Source organism: Falco naumanni, chromosome 13, assembly GCF_017639655.2.
Source record: "Falco naumanni isolate bFalNau1 chromosome 13, bFalNau1.pat, whole genome shotgun sequence".
Lineage (NCBI taxonomy): Eukaryota > Metazoa > Chordata > Aves > Falconiformes > Falconidae > Falco > Falco naumanni.
In genome coordinates, this window is record NC_054066.1 from 7,012,241 (window position 1) to 7,033,927 (window position 21,687).

General features: G+C 39.8%; 1 protein-coding gene across 1 annotated transcript in view; it reads right to left on the reverse strand.

Moving 5' to 3' along the window:
• Positions 1-5,735: 5,735 nt before the first annotated feature.
• The window catches only part of LOC121097025 (vesicle-associated membrane protein 2-like), a 54,345-nt gene continuing 38,393 nt past the window's right edge, over positions 5,736-21,687 (reverse strand). The window contains exons 3-5 of the mRNA XM_040613747.1: positions 19,145-19,303; positions 17,092-17,143; positions 5,736-14,905 (exon numbers count right to left, since the gene is read on the reverse strand). Of these exons, the coding sequence (XP_040469681.1) occupies positions 14,889-14,905; positions 17,092-17,143; positions 19,145-19,303 (228 nt within the window). The 3' untranslated portion in view covers positions 5,736-14,888. The remainder of the gene's footprint in view (positions 14,906-17,091; positions 17,144-19,144; positions 19,304-21,687) is intronic.

Genomic DNA, 21,687 nt, shown 5'->3' on the forward strand with positions numbered 1-21,687 from the left:
TGCTGCTGGAGGTGATTTCATTGTGAGAGCTCGGACATCATCAGAGAAGACTTAATTGTGGAGGGACAGTTGTTTCAAACATGCTTCTGCAGCAGAGTAAGTAGTGTGTGAGAACGCTGTGCAGAGCAGACTGAAGAACTCTTTGTTCTCCCTTCAGTTCTAGTTTACTGACTTTGGTAAAACCAGTTATTAAAAGGAAAGGTAGGGAATGTTCTTAAATGAGTCATGTTTGTTCTATGACTGTCAGACTACATCTGTAACTGGTTCAGTAGCTCTATTCAACCGGTGAGGTCATTCCCATGCAGCACATGACACAGAGAGCCTTTGTACAGACAGCTGCAGGCAACGTGCTTCATGTAGGCTCCTGACTTAAGAGACGTTCCATGGAGGCATCAACAGGGACTTCTCCACATTGATGCCGTGTGTTCTGATACTTGCAAAAGTACAACAAAGACCTAAAACACATGAGAAACTTAGAGCCTTTCCTTCTAAGACAAAGGTGCATTTCTATTGTATACTTGTTTTTTAAACAAGAGTTGTAAGAGTTTATTAGGGACAAATGAGACAACGTGATCAGCCGCTCTGAGCAACGCCAAACTGGAGAATGTCAGTGTGTGGGAAGCAGCCCTGGAAGCATCAGGAGAATACAGAGACCTTAGTGGCTTAGTCCAAGTGCACAACTGTTGTGGTTAGACACAAATCTTCTCATTTCTTTTTTTCCATAGAGAAAGTGGGGAACGTAAGAGTTCAATGAAATTACTTGAGAAGTAATAGCCCTTGTAGACAAGAGGGAGAACAATATTTCATTCAGCACCATGAAACAGAGAACAGGTGGGATGAAGCAGAGAGGGAGAATGAGACAACGCCAAAACCACAACAAGAAATGCGTTGAGAATGCCTGAGAAATTTGAAGCCTGGGCTAAAGTAACTGATGTACAGGAGACAAAAAAAAAAAGAGATCTGAGAAACTGTTAAAATGAATGCCAGTTACAGCAGAATGGCTAACCCGAAGGATGGACAATGCAGTTTAACCCCATGTAGACAAATTGTCACCAAATTTGTTTTACATTTGAGGTTGAGTCTGACACTTGGTCTATGTTAGCATCATTCACTAGAATGATAAGCATTGACTGATGGTGCCCATGCTGTTGCAGATGATGCCTCCTACATCAGCTGCCATTGTTTGACATTCCCCAGGCTGCATACCGCAGGGTGGTCGCAGCTCAGCTGGCCAGATGCCTCCTGAGCCCAGCACAACCTCACTTCCAGGCACTGCAGCAGGCAGGCAGCTGCACTGCTGGCGACCTAAAACCTGAAAACATGTCTTCACCACCCCGATTAAGGTGGTTTTAAAAGCAAGGCAAGATTTCTTTTCAAGTAGTTACTTATTGATTTAAGAGAAAACAGAGTTCAAAAGACAACCTGCTTTCTGGCATCACAGATACTTTGGCATGTGCCCACTCTTGTCAACACATTTTCAGGAGGGGAGAGTGGTTTCGCAAATCTCTACTAGAAGCTCCCACAGGTTCTGCAATGGTCTTCAAAGAGAAGACAAATCAGGAATAGAAGCTGCTAGTTTGAGTGGGCTGAGGTTTAATTCTTCCCTTGTGTCTGGGTCAAATAGGAGCAGACAAATTACATGCTGACAGGCTCCCTTTCAATGATTCTGTGTCTTTTTGCTTCTTCTCTCTTTCAGAGACATATCATGGTCTCTGATATGTTGTACAGCTATACAAGGCTGAAGAAGAGTTCACACTGCACTTAATCATGTATTAATGACCTAACTGCCCAAAGACCATTTTTTAAAATAATATCCAGACACAGGGATACCTGTAAGATGGCATTGTCTTAATGGCATCAGAAATCACTTCAATATCTTACATGAGGGCTGATAAGTCTACAGATAGCCAAGGGAAGCTCATAATGGGCACAGCATCACCAAAATGCAGCAATGCTGCTTTATAAAGCCAGCTTGGCTTTCTCACTCCATAGGGCTTCAAGTTCTAGGCTCAGCTGTAGAAGAACGTGAGGGCTGGCTCTTCATCTAAAGACAGACCTTGAGAATACTGCTTTTGCTTACAGCTCCCCACAGACACCTTTTCTCCTCAGCAAAGACGGCTACTATATTTTTTCCACCTAGCTGCCAACCCTAGGCATCTCGAAAATAATACGCTTTCAACTGGTATTTGTGTTCAACAAGAACAGAGATGTCTGGGTAGTCAAAAAATGCTTAAGCTGGTGAGTGCAGTAAGCAAGAGTTTTATTTTTGGTATATTAACACCTCTGGGGAGAAAAAAATACTCAAACTTTGAGAATTCTAAGTTAAACAAGACTCTGACATGAAACTATTGATTGCCTGACATAGGTGGTGTCTCAGGCCACCTAGCTGTCATCTGGCTAGGCACTGGAGGTATCAATAGGATTTGTTTTGGTGGTAGAGGCAGGAGAATTTGGATCAAATTCATCCTTGAGGATATTCCTTACTATTGTTGCACCAATGATAATATTTTGGGTCCTAAACTATAGAGATAAGAGAATGATCAAAAAAAGCAAAAGGTGTAACACAGGATGATGTTGCATGACTGCTGTGGGGATGGGAGGGTAAATGCGGTTGTGAGAAATACTAATATGGTAGTAGGATGTTTCAGGTTTCTTTAATACAGACAACAATATGTTTGTGCCACCACATTCAGCATTTGGCAAGCCTTTACGTGGACCCGAGCGTTGACTGCCAGTCTGGTCATAAGCAATGGAATGGGGAAACTGTGCAGAGATGGACTGTCAGGATGATTAAGGAGGATATGGGCTACTCAAACTGAAGAAAAATAGCAAACAAAAGAGTAAGAACTATACATGGTTCCCAAATAGTAACCAGGACATGAGAAAGTGTTTTCTAGCCAGCTCAGGAATGAAGTTCAGATCGAGCTTTCTAGAGGACTGAAGGGGGGCCAAGAGTGTATGCAGTTATCACATGGTGCCTGAGAAGCAGGCAAAAGGATGGCAATACTAATCCAGACAGTTCCTGGTGACAAAAAACAAATTGCACTGTGTCACTGGAATGTGTAGGTGTCTCCAAAGTGGTTTGAAAGGAGTTCTTTGCCAGTACAACATGCACACTTTAATAACCCTGTATTTCAAGGCTTCCTTTGTCTAGAAAGCTATATAAAACTGGTTTACTTTTCCAGCTACTCAGGTGCTATTAACCTAGTATTCCCTGTGGCATTAATTTCAGATGCTTCCTTTCTGCATCCTATTCACAGTTAAACTAACTCACTGGATTCTGAGCTGAGAAAAGGAACTCCTCCCCACCCCCCTGGTCATTTGACATAAACTAGGGAGAATTTGGGGTTTTTTTCTCCTCTGTAGTTTTCTTGGATCACTAGGAAGGAAGTTTAACAAAGCCTGGGTTGCTGCAGGGCTGTATGGTGCTGGTGACACCCTTGATCTATCCAGCTCTTTCAGTGCACTGTCTTTATGGCTCACTACAGATTATATCACAGGAGCATGCACTGTGTGGTGTTGGGAAGCCTTTCCAGGTCCCTGGTGAAGCCGGACTATAGAGCAGGTGTTTTCTAGGCTAACTCAGAGAATATGTAAATAACATGACTATATTGTACATATTCTAGTAAAAAGAACAACCTGCCAGTTACTAGATAAGCACTACAACTTTAATTATCAAATCCACTTACTACATTCAACATAGTAAAGCTGCATTACGGCCAACAGAAGGTAGAAAAGCCAGGCTTACTTGCCTTTGTAAAGCAGTTCAGCTAATGGCTGTTAAATTATAACTAAGACTGTTCAGATGCTAAGGGAGAAGGCAAGGGTGTTATTTCTGCAGGATCATTCTAAAAGCTGCTTAAATGTGTAATAACTCAGTGCATTTGGTACCAGGAAATTCTCACTCCAACCTGAATGATTCTATAGTAACATGCATTTGTCTACCACTTCATGGTAAGAGCTTTTGATGATAGCTGCTCAAACCACAGGTGGTGTTACAAAGTTGTGTTCCTCTAGATTTGAAATAATGGGAAAGCAAAAAATGGTGGTTTGGTTTTATAGTAGTCATCATCACTGCCTAGCTCTCTCTCATGTAGAGCTCTAACAGGCTCAAGATTACCTGCTTTGCTTCTCAGAATGCAGTTCTGACCATCTTCAGTCATCCGAGACATTTTTTTGAAATTTTACATCCGTCAGGAGCGCTTAAAAGCATCTTATTCATTCACTTACCTCTGTGTACTTCAGCTCACAAAGCAAAGTATACAGACAGCCACGTCAAGGTTTTTTGTCTTTGAACTATCTCCTGTTGATTTTCCAAAGCATATTCCCAGAGTGATTCACTCCACATAATCTGGTAACTCCTAAGCAGCCGTCCTTCTTTTTGCTCCCTGAACTTCCATGAATTATGCAAATCTGCTATCTGAACAGCATGCAAAAATACATTAGTTTTGTCATGTAATCTTACCAATTCTGCCATGTCCATGTTAATCTCTCCATTACATTACACATAATTTCTTTTTAACTTGGTTTTATAATTTGCTAGAATTCTTTGTAAGCTTGAAAGTCAGGAACCAGGACATTCTGTTTCAACAAAACAGAGCTAACTACGCAACCTGGCTGTAAGAGTGCCAACAGCGTATTAGCCCATTGTGCTCTCTTAATTATTAGCATAAGCCTCATTTTGGCTTTGATCAGTTTCCTGTGTTCTTCAATATCACATTCATATGCACCTATCAACCTAATTCACCCTCTCACTTAGTCTTTATTTGCTATTTTACATAGACCAGAATATGCACTGTATTAAATCAATAATTGCTTTTTCCCAGCTTCTCCTTATAGACTCAAATTGCCCCCAGTTTATTGCCAAGTATGCTAAGAATTACCAAGGAAAAATCTATACTCTTACTGATAAAGCACTGTCATACAAGAAAGTATCTTGACATTACCTGGTTTTGGTGTGCTTGGGTGGGGAGATATGATATAGCACCCTTTATATGTGCCGAGAGTTGATTTGCAACAAAATTAGAAGAGCTGTTGAAATGTATGAAACCTCATATACATGAAGGTGCAGAGCTAGTCAGGAGTTACTGTGATGCTTATGTATTTTAAAATGTAGGTGTAGTCACTAGGAGGGGAAGAAAAGCAGCTTCCAACCCTTGTCCCTTCGGTGAGCTTAATTACTTACTAGGAATAATGATCACAGCAGTTACCAAGCCCCATTAAGCCATCACACCAGTGGCCAGTATCAGCTGTTTAAAGTTGAGGCAGATGACTCCACAAGAGAGTCTGTATCCCCTCTCACAAAGAATCCTTCTTCATTTAAAAGATGTGTCCGAAGTACACCAAATTTGTGACTTAACAGTATCTTGTGGCGATGAGTTCCCTGAGTTAACTGTGCCCTATTAAACGGAAAATTTCCTTTCCTGTGTTACCATTAGGAAAGTTAAAAATAAGGTCAAATGCACTAAACATTCTCCCATCTGCTCCTCTTCATAGTTCTTTAATGGTTGTACCACTGTCTCCTCTTGCCTTTTTGTAGGGAGTTCATTATTGTTTATACAACTGAAGTGGGTTTTTTCTGTTCTATTGGACTGAATATGTAAAAACTCAGTGTGAATTAGAAAATCTTTTTTTTTCCAGAAGTCTTTAGCACATTACACAGAGAGGGAATGAAAGCTGCTTCACTGTCCTTAAACTGTGTGTATTGGGAACAGATATGATACAAAAAGCAACTTCTTAAAACAAGATTTATTGGCACAAACATACATGTTACAAATGTCTACGATATTCTTGGAAAATATGTTCACCACTTCAAAAAAAATCACTGTCCACAGAAAAGTACAGTAATATCAAACTGTGTAAGTCATCACAATTTTCGCATCAAAATGCATGCATTCATTATTTATAAATGGAATTCCACTGACCTCCAGGTAAAGAAAGCACTTGAAGAAATTTCCTGGTCTCCACATTATTTTTCCTCCCCAGGTATCTCTAATATGATACAAATGGAATGTTTTCTGTAGAGGCACAACTCACAATTTCTTGCTTAGTATAGCTGAGTCTATGAGGTGAGAGGTGCTGTTCTCAGCACAGACTTTCAGGTCCTGAGTGCATTACTACATAGCTTAACACTGTTGTGTGGCCTTTAAAAGGATGCATTTAAAGACTTGATCTGGAGTTTACTTTTTAAAAGGGCAACTGAAAACTTACTTCTGGTTATTCCTATTAGAGGAAGTAAAGCTTAAAGAATTAAAAGGAAAGAGGTAGAGGGAAGAGTTTTGTTTGTATTGCCATTCCAGCACCTTTTGAAAGAGGGGTGGCATTGCTTGTGAGGAGAAATAGTGATCTCAGTAAATCCTCTTCTTTATTTGGGGCCAGTCTAGTAACTTAGTAGCCAATCAAGATTTTGACACTCACCTCAGAACTAGACTTTACTAGATGTCCTGAATCTGATCCTGTACCAGTCTTCAGTGTCAGAGGAGCCAGTTTCACATGCACAGAGGGGAGAGAATGCACCGATACCCTCAGTTTGATCAGATCTGGCTTACTCCAGTGTAAATAAGAAAGAAAGAAAAATTCTTGATGTCAAGGAAGCTCTTTGAAAAATGGGGGTTGCACATAATCCCACTAGCTCTTAATTTGACTCTAAGATCAGTGAATGAAAAAAAAAAGGCAAAACCATAAACTGCATGCATTTATGAAGATGCAATGCACTTTTATCAGCCTTGGTAGGGCAGAGAATATATCCAATGGCTAAATTCACTGTGGAATCACCAGCCTTGGTGATTTTCAAAATTCATCAAAACAAATGATGTGCAACCTGATCCAACATCAAAGGTGGCCCTGCTTTGTGCAGGAGATTGGACTAGATAAACCCCAGGAGTTCTTTTCAACCTAATTTTTGTGTCATTCAAAGAAAAGGCTTTTCCTTTCTTGAATTAGAACACAGCACAGATTCCATATCGGGCCTGGATTTAGTAAGGACAAATGAGGAGGGTTTTGTTGTTCTAATCAGAAAATGGAAATTCTCTATATACTTAGGCACATGTTGAAGTCGCTTCCTGAACAGGGTGTGCTTTGCTCTTCACTCTGGGCTGGAGAGTGTGAAATACTCAACCATCTGTTCATTTTAAGTCTACAGTGCTGAACTGATTGGATAGCACCTCCAGAGGCTGGTCTTCTGTGTTAAGACGCAAGCATAAGTCATTAAGGAAAGTACTAATTACCTGGCTACAAACTCATTTCCTGCGATGACTAAAACAAGTTTATAATAAGAGTTCATATGTTGCCAGTAAGAGAACTTTCTATGCTGCAAAACAAACTAAAGGTTGCTCACAGTAGATACTGGCTATGTTTTATCTCTTTCATACTTGGAAATAGAACGTATCACCCAAATGGCAAATGAATGTCTATGTATATAATCACTTCTTTTGGAAAGGGGGAAGAAAAGAGAACAGGAATTGTCAAATAAAAATCTAACCTCTACAACAGTTGGTGTTTCCCCCTCAAAATGTATTTTTGCAACAAAGGATGTTTTTAAGCCCCGCTCTTGAGTAGGAGGTACTAATTTCTAATCTTTCAGTGCTGCTGATATACATAATGTGACTAATATTTTACCACGTATGTGGTTGGGGGACGGAAGACTTTTCATTTCCATGACAAAGTAATGATATTTTTCATGACAAGTGGTGGGCTATCAGTAACATTTTATCATGCAGACCTGTGTGTCTTAGCTACAATATCATTTTATTTTATTTCCAATCTGGGGAAAAAGCAAATGGAACATAGATTGAACTTAGCATTTCTAATGAGAAAAAACATTCTTTCATCAATAAATAGGCTTTGGAAGCTAATTATTCAACTATTTGTATAGCTGCTAATCACTTAAATAACAGATAAATAATACTTTAATAAGGAATGGTTAAACTGTATACCCATGGCCCTTACTATATATTTCTACTGCTATTCAGAATCTTTTTTCCATTTAAGTTTCATGAAAGGCTGAACTTGCATTATTTAGTACACTGTATCTTGCTGGCTGCACGGTAGCCACGCTGACCACTGAATTTCAGGTTCAGCCAACACTAGTATGACTAATGGAGAAATTGTTGCAAACGTTCAGGTCAAAACTGTAAGTATTAATAGCTGAACTTCTGAAATTAGTTATGCATTGTGCATCTATGAATTTATAGCTCCATTATATGCACTATCTCAAACGCTGATGTTACAGAGAAAACAGCAGCAGCTGCCATTATTTACTCTTATTTAAAATAGACCCTTTAAACAGTTTATCAGGGGGAGAAACTAATTTTAAAGAATAGACTAAAATACTGAGACCTTAATTCTTTTAAACTATTTTCATTATAAAAGCTCAGACCACCACCATGTGTTCACATATACACGACAGGAATGTAATGGATTTTCCATCCTCTCCTTAGACCATTCAGATATGAGATACTTAGATGCTAGAGTGGAACAAGGATAAGTGAAACAATGATGCTGCGTCAAGATTTTGTTACTGAGACCAAAATGCTGTACAAGAAAGCCAGCATTCGGCATCTATCTTTACTGCAGCAAGCATGCTGGAGCCCTTATTTGACTGAAGTCCTCGACCACTTCTGCAGCTGACAACAGCAGAATGTCTTTGGATGGTATACCCCAAATGGTGCACTCCGCAAAAAATACTAGCTCATCCTTCCTGCATCTCTCTCCTGTGTTTTCAAGAGAAAAGTGAAAGGAAGTAAATTCAGCTACTGTTTGTCGTAGTTCATTTTAAGTAGTAGTCCATATGCACTTCAATACACTAGCACTGCTTAGTTTTAATGTACAAAAAGTGCTCTTAGGTATAGACACTTATAAAAATTAGTTTACTGAATGTTGGCTACATTTCACATAAACTGTTTCCCAATTTACTATCTTGTCATTATCACGCTTATCCTTATTTGTCACGTCCTCTCTTTTCCATCAAATTTGATGAAACTTCTTTTACAAGAAATGCTAAATACTTTAAAAGTCCAGTGTTGCAGCTGAAGTAGTGTAGCAAAAATGCTGTTGTCTAGCAGTCAAGGAGCCTTCTTTTGTATTACATCATTTTGAAACAACTGAAGATCCAGGAGCTATATCCTGCCTCCAGTGTTCTCGTCCCATCGGTGGAGGCTGGTTTGTGGACAGCAGGGCATTACGGGGAGGAGATTCAGCTCCACTCAGGCCTGCCTCAGCTCTGATTGGGGTTAACAAGAACCATATGGCAGAAGGCAGGGGTCAGCTCAGAGGGCAGCAGAACAACCCTAGCCCCAATATGCTATGTTCCAAATACACTACGCTCCAAAACAAAAAGGCTTTCTAAGAGAATGAAGAGAGACTTCAAGAATAATGGAGAAGCCAGACACTGTGAGAAGAACTGAAGAATGGAGAAGCTTTTTTCGTAAATACCTTTGTTGTTCTCGATGATATTTTCTCTTTGAGAACAAGTACTTTGCCCTTTTAAACTTATAGTGCATGGTTTCTTTGGTTGAATAGAGTGTTATGTATGAACCACGAGGCTGTATTCATGTTTTAAACCAGTACAGGTTATGATTTTTGCTTTGGAGAGTTAGTAGATGTGATACAGTCATGACAGAATGAGGTTACTGCAGAAATGACTCATTGTTGAATAATCAAGTGTTTACTCCACCAAAACTGCATGTAACCGGACTGCCACAGTTTTTCTGCTTTATTGTAAGATGTAGCTTTTAAATGTCAGTGCATCAGGAAGAAAGGTAAACTCCTTGGATGGCTCAAATCTCTTTTTACGCATGTGTTTAAAGGCAGACGGTCTTAACGGAGAAAAAAGGCTACTGAGCACATCATTGGAGACATACATTAATGAAATAAGGAAGAGAAAGTAGTTGAAGAGGAAAACAAAATCCTTTCTTGAAGCAGAATACAGAAGTGTTTCTAAAGGAGACCAGATGGAGAAAGAAAAATTGATGTGAGGTTCTGGTTTGATTGTTTCATACATTCCAATCTAGTATCTCTCCTGAAATTAATATCACCCTCAGAGAAATCTTCAGCCAATAATTTCTCTAGATAAAATTCATTTTTTTCAAACTACATTCTTCAGCCTTTTCAGTTTTGCTTTTAAAGAAGGTGATTTGAGGGTGATTGTGCTTTCTCTTGCATGAAGAAACACATGCTTACATGCTTAAATGTATCTTGTCTAACAAGAGGAACATAAATTGCGTGAGAGGAAGAACTGGCTGGAAGAGCATCTCAGTCTTCTGACTACACAGCAAGCCCAAAGGTTATGATCTGTTACATGTCTACAGTTCAGGTCAGGACACAAATCAAGACCAAAGAGACTTTGGTCTCTTCGAGGTCTTTCTCCAATACTTACTGTGTATATTGGGAGCAAGCCCAGTGCCTTACATGGCTACTGGTTTAGCCCTCTTCCCTGTTTAAAGGGCAGGAGAAGCAGGGTTGTGATCTAAATCCTGGATCACACCCAAGCACTCTCTAGTTTTCTTGCAAAGGTCTAGAGCAACGAGTGCAATCAAGGCGATGTCATTAAAAAATGGTAGATTATACATACTCCCACTGGGTGGATAACCTCCCACGGAATAGAGAAAAATTTGCTCTGTAAAAGCATGAAAAAGAACTGAGTAACATCTGAGCTTTTAAAAGTTCCTTAAGTCATATTCTTCCATGGTAGTTGCACTTCTGAGAAAGTTTTACAGGTATGCTTTAACACAGATGTTAAGTCATGAATTTGCTTTTAAGGGCTAAAACCTATTGTGTTCAGAAAAGAAGTAGCTCAGCTGTTCATAAAGTTGAAGGTATGTGAAGCCCTGTCGGAGGAGCAGTGACAGAAATGAGACACAGAAACAGAAGAATTTCAAAAGGTCTTGCTACCCAGACAAAAACATAGCAGATTGTGGCTATTTAATTAATTCCTTGCACAGTTAATACTGTCCTGTTCTTCCATCATTGTCTGTGTTTAAGTCACTTATTGCAGATCACTATTTAAAAAGAAAAAAGCCAAGTAATTTACTTGCCTGAACTGTTCCTGGGGCTAACCTCCTGCAGGTTCCAATAGAATTACAGCGCCAGCTTTAAAATCAAACTAACTACATTTCTAAATCACTCCTAGTCTTATAGAGCCTAGGTTATATTCAGAATCTCTATCAGATTCTCCCCTCCTCCTTCTAATAATATTGGATTATGTTGGACTATGTTGGATTGACTGTGCTGTTACATAATATTGTCAAGTGAAAATCAGGTCAAGTGCCCCATTTGGACTTCCATGCTACTTGCTCCTGCCAAGTTCTGTGTACCAATGTGTTTAGGTTTCAAGCCACATTTATATTATTGCAAAAATTAGAGGGAAGGATGTGTAGTGCCTAAGCAGGACCTTACCAGCCTGTAGATAGTGGCTGCGAATAACATTTCTTCAGCCTCAGAAGCTGACGTGCACTCATTGGCAAGCCAAACAGCAGCCGTGGTATGAGCACAGACCAGCTCCTAACAATCCCATTTCAGCGATGCTGTTCCTGAATGGCATGCTATGCTAGCATCCCAGCTGCACAGCTGGAGCCCAGAAAGCAGAAAAAGAGTAAGCGCTTCTTACAAGGATAGAATATGCAAGCCTCAAACAATGTCTAACTGACATATCTAAAGATACTGAAATCTCTTCTTCCATTCTGTCCCCAGGATATCAGTCAGAAAGCAATCAGCCTTGCAGTTCCCCAAGGGTTTGCTGGACCTGCAGCCCTTCTGTGCCTTTTCAGCAGCCCCAGGTAAAAGCCTAGGCAGTAGCTAGTGATGAAGAGTAGTAGTTGAAACCCTATCCAGTAACTGAATCTTTAAACATTGCTAAATAAACAAGAATGAGTTAACCTTTTCATGGGAAATTTACTATTACAAGTAGGCAGTTGTAACAACATGGACATTTTAAATGTAGAGGCAGTGAATGGAAAACAATCGATCTTGGCTTCAACACAAATAAGATCTCCAACTGTGTTTATATAGATCATCCTCAGTCTACCTATATGTGATGATGTTGCACAATCGATGATCCTGCACAGTCCTGTATTACCATGTGCTCCTTGCAGGAGAATTAACCTTCTGCAGGAGCAGTTCAACTCTGGGTCTGTGCATAAGGGAAGGACATATTTGTTCATGCTTCCCCAGCTGAATTAAAAATGTTACATGGCTTATCTTGCCAATTGCAACCAACCAGCACAGCACAACTAGCAAACATTGAGCATTCACAAACACACTCTATGCAAACAACTTCAGAGTTAAACACATTAATTTAGCATATTTCATTACACAGGGAGGAAATTGTCTCTTCACAAACATTTGGCTACCCACTAGAGGCTAGGTTTCTTGACTAAACTCTTCCTTGCAAATTCTCACTATTATTTTAGCAGTATTCCCCACTAGTTACTGTTTTGAGAGAGAATGAGTACGCTTCCACAACCAGCAGTTTCTCTTCTCCACTCTCCCCTAAAGCTCCCAACTTTATTAACTTGCTTGAGATATGTTAGCTAGGAGGATGTAAGCTTTGCATCCTTACAGCAGTTTCATCTGGAAGCTTTGCATCTTTGTAGCTAAAGGACTCAAACTCTGCTGTGTGTTTGCAGTTGTTCAAAGTGAAGTAGTCAGTTCAGACTCTCATAGCAGAAGGCACTATCTACACTGTAGATCTGTTCTAGATCTGATCTGTATCAGTGTATAACCTTACTGACTGTACCATCTCCAGTGAAAGCTGTCTTCATTTCCTGAGTCCTTTCAGCATTCCTGCAGAAAAGCCCAGCGAGGATCAAGCCATGCTCAACACGGGTATGGGTGGCAGGGTCTCACTCTTAGGAGATAATTCTTTCATGTCAGCTAGCCAGATATCTTAGCAGTTTTAAAAGGGTCCTGAAGTTGGATGGCTCATTCCTCTTCCAGCAAAGGCTCAGTTATACAGAGCATTCGGTTGTGGCACCTCGTGGAGTTGGGCCCATTATGACAGCAGAGTTTTGTGTCTGGCCCGTGAGGATTTAAGAACTGTTTATGTACCCACTCAGCTGAAGGACTGAAGTGAACAGGGCATAACGGGGAGTTCAGTAGCACATTAGTAACTTTGAAAGATAAGTTCATTAAGACTGTGGCCACTTACTACTTAATGATAATGAAACAGTACATGTGAATATAAAGAAATAAATAGGGGGGGAAATGCAAGTGGAACCTTTCAAATGATCATTGCTTATTGTCTCTGCAAAATTCTACTTAAACACAATTTATATATACATCCATTGCAACAAACTGGTCTGGGTCTCTGTTTTTTTCATCTAAAACCATATCAAGAGAGATGCTCCACAGTGGGAATATTTACACTACTATTATCACCATTTCCATGCCCTAATGAAATTGCAAACAAAAAAAAATATGTGGGTTTTTTTTTTTTTTTTTTTTTTAATTCTGTGAATTCTTCTTAGAAATCCTGAAGGAGTTATACTACAAAGACACTTTCAGAATTTCCTGACTCAAAATTTGATAATTCATTTTTAGATTGGTTAACTATGATTAAACTATTCAATGTTTAAATAAGAAAAACCAAGGAATTTAACATTTGGGAGAAACCATACAACAACAGCGTACAAGAACTTTCTCTCAAACCACAATACATAAATTCTCTTAATTACATCAAATGTTAAACTAGTTGAGTATGAAAAATATCTCAGCTGAACACTTTACAAAGACTACACTATAGTTTATGAACTATACACACACACACACACAAATTAAATTTTTTAAAAGCATTTTAATGCCACCACTTTGGAACAGTGTTTCTCTGCCTTCCTCTACTCCAGGAAAGCTTTGCTAGGCACCCTTCCCTTTCTCAGCCTCTCTCCACTGTTCCCTCTATTTACCCATACCTGCTTCTTCCTATTTTTAAACGATCCTCACAGTGGGGACCATTTCTGCAAAATGATGCAGAAGTAGCTTCCTACAATTGTGTTGGGAAGCCACAGACATCATCAAAGTTGTTCATGTGCTTTAAGTTAGGGCCATAAGTATTGGGGATTGGCATTCAAGAGAGATCCATGAAATCTGACAAACAGGCGTTGAGTTTTAGCAAGAGTCTGTATCTTGGTTACTTATGATGATTGTATTACCATTTTTGCATTTCACTTGGCTTTTTCAAGATTGTGCTAGCTAATGCTTTTTTGGTTGTCATACAGTTTCTTTGAGGCTTTCATACCGCGCCATCCTGGTTGTACAGAACACCTCATAAGGAAAAATTTAAATCCATAAAGAATTATAATCCTATTTATTTTCTGCAGGCAATGTTTTTAGACTCAGATACTACAACTAATCTCAAAAAATCTGTGTTTTGTTGGCTGAGTTGAATTAAGATGTATTACATGAATACTTGTAGGTACCGCTTTCTTCGATGGGAGTAGCAGCTACTACCTCAAAAAGTTAGATCTGATAGTGGATTTGCCATCTAACTTTAGGCGCTCAGATTGAGAATTTTGGTCCTAATGTTTGCTGCAACCTTAGGTTTGGGTCCAATCCACCTGACAGTGTCCCTTTAAGCAGGAGTTTCCCCATAACTGCGTTCTCTGATTCTCAGATGTTTAGGATACTTTTCATATACTACAGTTTCTGAAGGTCAGTGCGTACATATTTTAAGACACAGTGATAAGACAGTGTATGGAACTACTTGGCAGTATTTAGCTGGTACAGTTTCTTGTGGAAACAACAGAATTCCAAAACACACCACACTGAATGCTTATGGATTATTACAAGCAAAAATCCCAAAACACTGGGAATTAAAAAGCGGAGTTCAACAAAGGAACACTGATATTGTTGGTTGATATGAACAAAGTTGTGCCAAGTCTTCCTTCTTTGCTTTTTCAAGTGGAGAAATAAACTGGGAAAGGAAGCAGAAGGTGGAGGGGAGAAAAAAAAAATACATAAACCAACAGTTATTACAGAGTTACCATTGCATTTTTATCTCACAGAAGCATGTGCTGTCAGAGAATGGCAAACACCTTTCACACATCTTTGCTGAAAGAGTGTGACATGTCTTGCACAAGGTATGCCTTCCTAACTGGAATGGTGATGCTCCTCCTGTGTCAAAAGGAGTTTGGAGGGGGAAACCGGAGTGGAAAACAGGGGAGACTGCAGCTCAAAAGATGGAAAGGGCAAGGGCTGATAGTGGTGTTAGCCACTATCCCCAGCTCCAGCAATACCTGCAGTCCTACGCGTTTTAACTCTTCCTTCAGCAGGAAGCCAGCCTGCTTTTCCAGGGCCCCACTAGCAGGATGATAGCCTGGCATGGGCCATTTCAGCACCCATAGCAGCTTGTTGCTGTAGGGAACAACCCAATTTATCTGCATCTGTAGCCAGCCCTGCATAGAGGATTTGACCTTGTTCCCATTCAAATCAGCAACTGGAGAAGCCATGCAGGCCTTGTCTGTGACAGCATGTGGATGCTTGATGTCAACAGAATTTATACATATACTTCAGAGCTACTGTAAATAAATATATCCTCGAGTTCAATACACAAGGTCCTTCCTGAAGCTGCAACCTTTAGGCAGTGTTACAGAAGGATCAAATAGACTGAAAAAATAATATAAGATCCAGACACATTTAAATCTCACTAAATTTGCACTAGATCTCACTGTGGTGAGCCATGACCTCGGTTTGATGATGTGACACTCAGTTTGTGGTTAAATACCCTAAACCCAACCTGAGCCATGTCAAACCTGCTATGTTTTTTTCTAAACTTACCAGTACAGGCTCTCAGCATTTAAAACCAGGAAGGAAACAGAGTTTCATTGTTTTGAATATATTATATAATATGTACAATTTCAGAATTAACTTCTAAGGAGAAATTATAAGCTATCTTATCTGCTTTTTTACTTTCATGTTAAGATACACATAATGCTCAATGATGCATATATACACAGCAATCAGTTCAATGGCTGCACATCTGTCTTCCCAGGCTGCTGCCCTAGACTGCAGAACAAAGGCCCATCTTTCCTTCGAAGCCAGTTAATATAGTTAATTAATATCTAGCCATTTCCCACTCTTGCCGTATCAGTGTTACGAAACCCTAGAATTATTCTGGGTCACTCTGGTGCCAGCATTCATAAGACTAATAAACTGCCGCATGTATATCTCAATCCATTTAGTCATGTTTACAGGTGATTCTGTAAGCCTTCTTTACAGAAGCAACAGAGGAAAATGGAAACATGCCAAATGCAAGGCATGTAATTTGAGAGCTGGGAATTAATTCACATCTACTGTCTAGCCTCCTGGTGAATCTCTTCTGGGTTACTAGCGGGATTGTCTAACTCAAGAAATCTCCCTTTCAGCAGTTAATGCCATGTTACAGTTATGTCACATAATGGCTGTTGTTAACACAGAGGTTACATAAATAAAATGTTCAGTTCCTGTCATTACAAGATCCCTGCCTCCCAACCAGCAGGACTGCTATTATTCATTCATATGCTGTCTTTTCTGTAAGAAATGTTTGGAATGAGATGATCTTTTGAGACAAGAATCAGTAAGGCTTTGGGCCATCTTTTAACAATATTTAGGGATTCAGGATGCAAAGGGATTTTCAGAAGCACCAGCTCAAATTCCAGCTGATTTGGTGGGAAGAGGGCATCTATATGCTTTTAAAAAATTAACTGGATGTCCATTTGCATGTGGGCCTTCACCCTCTTTTTATAGGCATAAGATAATGCAGGCATTGCTGTTCTCACTAGAAAACACCAGGACTGTGGCACTGGTTGCAATGAAAGGAAGATATATTAGACTGCACAAAAATTTATATAAATATGAAAAGGGAGAATTCTTTAATCCTAGGGAAAGTTATGTAATGTGCTAATGTGAAATACATTAAATGTCAACAAATCTACCTATAGAAGTGTCAAGAGAGTTTGCAGTAATTCTCACTATAACAGCATGACCCTAGAAGGGGAATTTCACAAATTAATCAGTTGAAATATTTTACAGCCTTTTTTTTTTTGTTTTTCTAATATATCAGCACTTTATAAGTCACAGAGCTATTGAGATCAGAAACAAAAGAAAAAAATAATTACTCACTTATAATTATAATGAGAATGACTGCGCATACTACACCAAGGATGATCATCATCTATAAAAAGAAAGTTACGAGAAAAAAAAAAAGAGAAAGTCAGGTTTTCACATGAAAGACATTAACCCCTCTTTTTTTTGCTTTTACTTAGTGGCTTATTTCTTGCACTGTTAGTCCTTGCAAAGACTCACTGAACAGACATGTTAAGGCCCCAGATTTAGTGTCAGTTTTAGGAACGGCTGACAACCTGCAATGGGCTTGTCAAACCTCTTGTCAAAGCCAGCAAGTTCTTGCCCATCAGCTAAGATGGCCTCACCCATTTCCAGCAGTAAAGCAAAGAAAAAGTAAACTTCCAAAGTAAAACAACTTCCAGAGGTGATTGAAGTGGCTGGATTCACACATGGCCATGTACCACTTTATACTGGAGTGACTTAATCACTTTTCACCACGTTCCCATAGTAAGGGAAGAGGCAGCTGGGGATGTCTAATGCCTAGCAGCTACTTGTGCTGGCTCTGTGAACCTGTGCTGTTGAGAGAGCTACGTAGCCCATGCTAGCCAGCACGGTTTCTAACATGTTAGCCTGGAAATAGCTCATTGCAAAGTTCCCACAGGAACAGATACATCAGGGCCAGCTGTGCACAGTCCATACCAGTACAGAGTTGTGTGGGGTAGAGGCCCCCACATGAGACCTGCTGAATGCTAATGAGGCCACCAGAGATGTTGCAGTCCAATTCCTATCACTACCCCAGTGAGAATGGAAAGACTGAAAAACAACAAACGTGGACACGTCATTCCTCCCAACATATGTTGGAGGACAGAGCCAGCCACGGGCTTGCAGGAGATATATTTATTTTTCCCCCTCCTTCCATGGTTTGGGAGCCAGAGGAAGAACAGGGCAATTCTGTTTGCCAGGGTAAAGCAGGAAGGGACAATGAGGAAAGGAGAAAGAGTAGGTCTGAAAGTCTAATGTTGTGTAGGTTGCTGTGGTACCTGCAGTCAGCGTGCATGAACCGAACTCAAAATCTGTGTCTGTAGCTCCCAAAAGCCCTGCTTCCTGCACTGTCAGGCAAAGCAACTGGGCAACAGCTAGAAGAGGCACAGAGGAACTGCTCGGTTGAGATTCTAACCTACATCCACTTATTTCTGGAGTGTTTGTATATGTAGTTTACCCAGAATATTTTTGCCTTGCTTTACATTTCATGGCACTGCAAACTGAAGAGGCAAAGCAGGCAACAAACTGGTGAGGGATATATGTGGGATTCTCCTTTGGGAGCAGGTGGTTTTATTTGGGTGGACATGAATGGGCAACAGCAAAGATGGTATTGAAGAGAAATGGAAATGGAGCTGAACTTTTAGTATAGTGTTCATGGTGGTGGTGCACAAGTAGAAAGAAGCAAGGATATGTGGTCTTTTATGCATGAGAGGAGATGAAGTTTCTGGGTCCAGAAAAGACAATCTTGGAGGAGGTCTGAAAAAGCAAAGGAGAGCAAGGTTCCATCTGCTTGTGGAGAAGAATAAGACTGAAGACAGAAGAGGAGAAAGCTGGTGGATTGAAGTCTTCCTCTATCCTAATCTGCCCCTCTTTAAAAGCTACCATAACTTCCTCACTTCTCACAGTGGTCTGTGAAACCAAGATATTTTTTTTGGTAGCTTACCATCCTAAAGAAAGGTCCAGAGGCTGATGATCTCCCACAAGGAAAAAGCTTATTTTCTCCCACTACTAATATTCACTACACCCGTTCAGGTTTTGTGATTCACCCAGGGAACTGACATTAGTTAACGTGGAATGCTATCCCAATCCTATCTGCAGGCACTGACTGAAGCATCAAAATTTGTATCTACGTTTTATGTACTGCAGAAATTATCTAAAGAACAGATTCGGGTAAATATCATAGTTGCTTGACTTATTATCCTGGAACCTAGAGGGCAAGGCATCTCTTTCTCCCCTTGACAAGAAGATACCACTTGCAGATGCCATCCTGCAAGCAAAGTCCCATTAAATGCAAGTGAAAGTAATGTGTGCCATGAAGCAATTCTTAACAAGAATTTATAACCCTTACCTTGCAATTTTTCCACCAGTATTTTCTTTTCAGTTTGGCTGCACTGGTTTCAAACTGTGAGGCACCTGCTTGCAATGCATCTGCCCGGTTGTCAAGCTCTGATAGCTTCTGGTCTCTTTCTAGCACCTTGTCCACGTTCATTCTCATGATGTCTACCACCTGCAAAGGTACAGCCTCACATTAGATGACACACACAGGAAAGGTGAAGGCCACCCATACGTTCACACTCTGGAATATCACATATCATACTGAAACCAGCCATTTGCCATTTTGGTGTGTGGTAGCCAGTGCCTCAAAAACCCATGCCTATGGAAACAGACACAATAAGAACATGATGAACATAGCTATACTGTGCTTAGATGCCCTTAAAGGGACAAAGGGACATTACGAAATACCATAATTAGTTACGTTAAAGCTTTTGATTTCTTCTAGCCTACAACTAGCTACTTACTATAGATACAAAAAAATGATGGAGACCAGTACCTCTATACTACAATTTGGTTGACATTCGTCCAGTCATCACTAAGACCAAGCCATTATTTTTCTTATACATTTACTATAACTTCCTTACTTGAAGTAGAGAAATTGGCTAGGTAAAGGCCATTCTAAAGGGAACTGCACGTATTTCCTGACCAAGGAATTTACTCATTCTGCAGATCTTTCTTGGACAAGATGACTTCCCAGCCATAGTTTAAAGTCCTGCTTGTAAGTGGAGGAGGAGAAAATTTTACCTGAGAAAGTGTAGCAGGGAGCTCATGCCACTCCATTGCACAGCCTCAGTGAAAAAGCGTTACACAAGAGGTAAGGCCCATTCGTGCATATATTTTACACATTGCATTAGGCAAAAAATCCTCTTCTAGCAAGCCAGTAACTCTAAATAGAAATCCTGTTCAAATTCATCACTAATGTAAAAATTGAACAGTACACCAATCTCAGTAAAGTTGTGTCCACTTATACTAGCAGTGAATATGGTCTGTTACTTCTCATACTCTGTAATAAGGAAGTCCATGTTATTTGTATTTAATGTAATTTAACTACAGCCTGCAAAAAAACAGAGTTGTTACAAAAATACAGTATTTAAACACAGTGAGGTGAAACTGGTAATGAACAAATCTTTGAAAGGACTGGCATAAGGTTAAATCTGGCAGAAGGCTAAATAGTGTTCCAAAACTCAAAAGATTTGTTTTATTTGTTTACCAAACCTAAAACAAAATCAAATGTTTTGGCAACCCAAATTTTCTTGGTTGCTTTTCCAAACTAAAAACCTTCCAAGCATTTAAATTCATATTACATAAATAAATACTAGCTGAACAATTAAAACAAAAGATTTATTTAGCTGAATTTTGTCTTGGTACAATGTTCCATAGTGAAAATTTGAAACTGTTTGAAAATGCTGAAACAAAATACTGCAACATTTCCTACCCATTCTCTCATTTTTTCCCCAGAACTATTTATTGAATTTAACCTGACTGCAGTCAACACTTGTCCTGATAAGACTGCATTTCTTTCAAAGAAATCAATGTTTGTCTAGACTAAACCCAAAATCTGGGCCTTAGGAAATAAGCTCTAGCATGCCTAGGGAAGTCAGAGGGGAAAACCCAACATGGATATAGCTGAAATACTACATCAGCATTGACATAGTATTAAAAATATAAATATTAAAATATTAAAAATAATATTGTATTGTATAGTAAAATACTAAGTGAAGTTGTTTTACTCAGACCAAAAATTGTCTGGGAAGCAAAGCGGTGATGGTGTGGCCGAGGTTCGGGTTTGAGGCTGAAGTGCTGTGCAGAGCAGCGCTGGGAGCAGAGCAGCCAGGGGACCGTGGTGCTGTGCTGCGGTGTTTGGTGCCACCTACAGATTGCTTTCCCGCAAGACATGGAAGAAAAACAACCAAAGATCTAGTCGGAAGGACGAAGTAATGCTTGTGGGAAGGTCAAAGCAATGGCTTAACAGATCAAATCCTTAGGTGCTAGAAACCACTTTCACCCAAGTGGCTTCACCATGCTGAAAGACCAGTGGTGTTTTTCTCCCATGGCTATTCTCGTACTGTGATTTCCCTGGTAAACAAGGATCCGCTGACCATGTGCTATCCTCTCAAACCCATACCAACCTCAGCCTCCCCCTCAAACAGGAGGTGAAAAAAACTTAGATCCTGATTATCACCCACATAAAATCTTAAATCCAAGAGCTACTGGCTTTCCCCTCAAACTGGTAAGGGTTTCTGCAAAAATTACACCATCATGCTTCACAGAATGATAAACTTGCATAGGCTTGATGAAAAGTCTCAGAATACAGAGTATCTTAAACATAAAGTGGGGGTTCACTAGCCTCACTGGAGCCATCTCCATTGATCTGCTCAAAGAGCCCTATGTATCTGACCTGCATTGCTCGTTTTAGACAATAACTAGCAATTATTTTTCATCTTCTAGGGAGAATTACTTTTGCTGTAGCTCACATAAACAATTACAGCACCATCATGATGTAATATGTTCAGGACAATAAGTTTATTTCATTGTTCTGACCCAAGATAAAAGCTG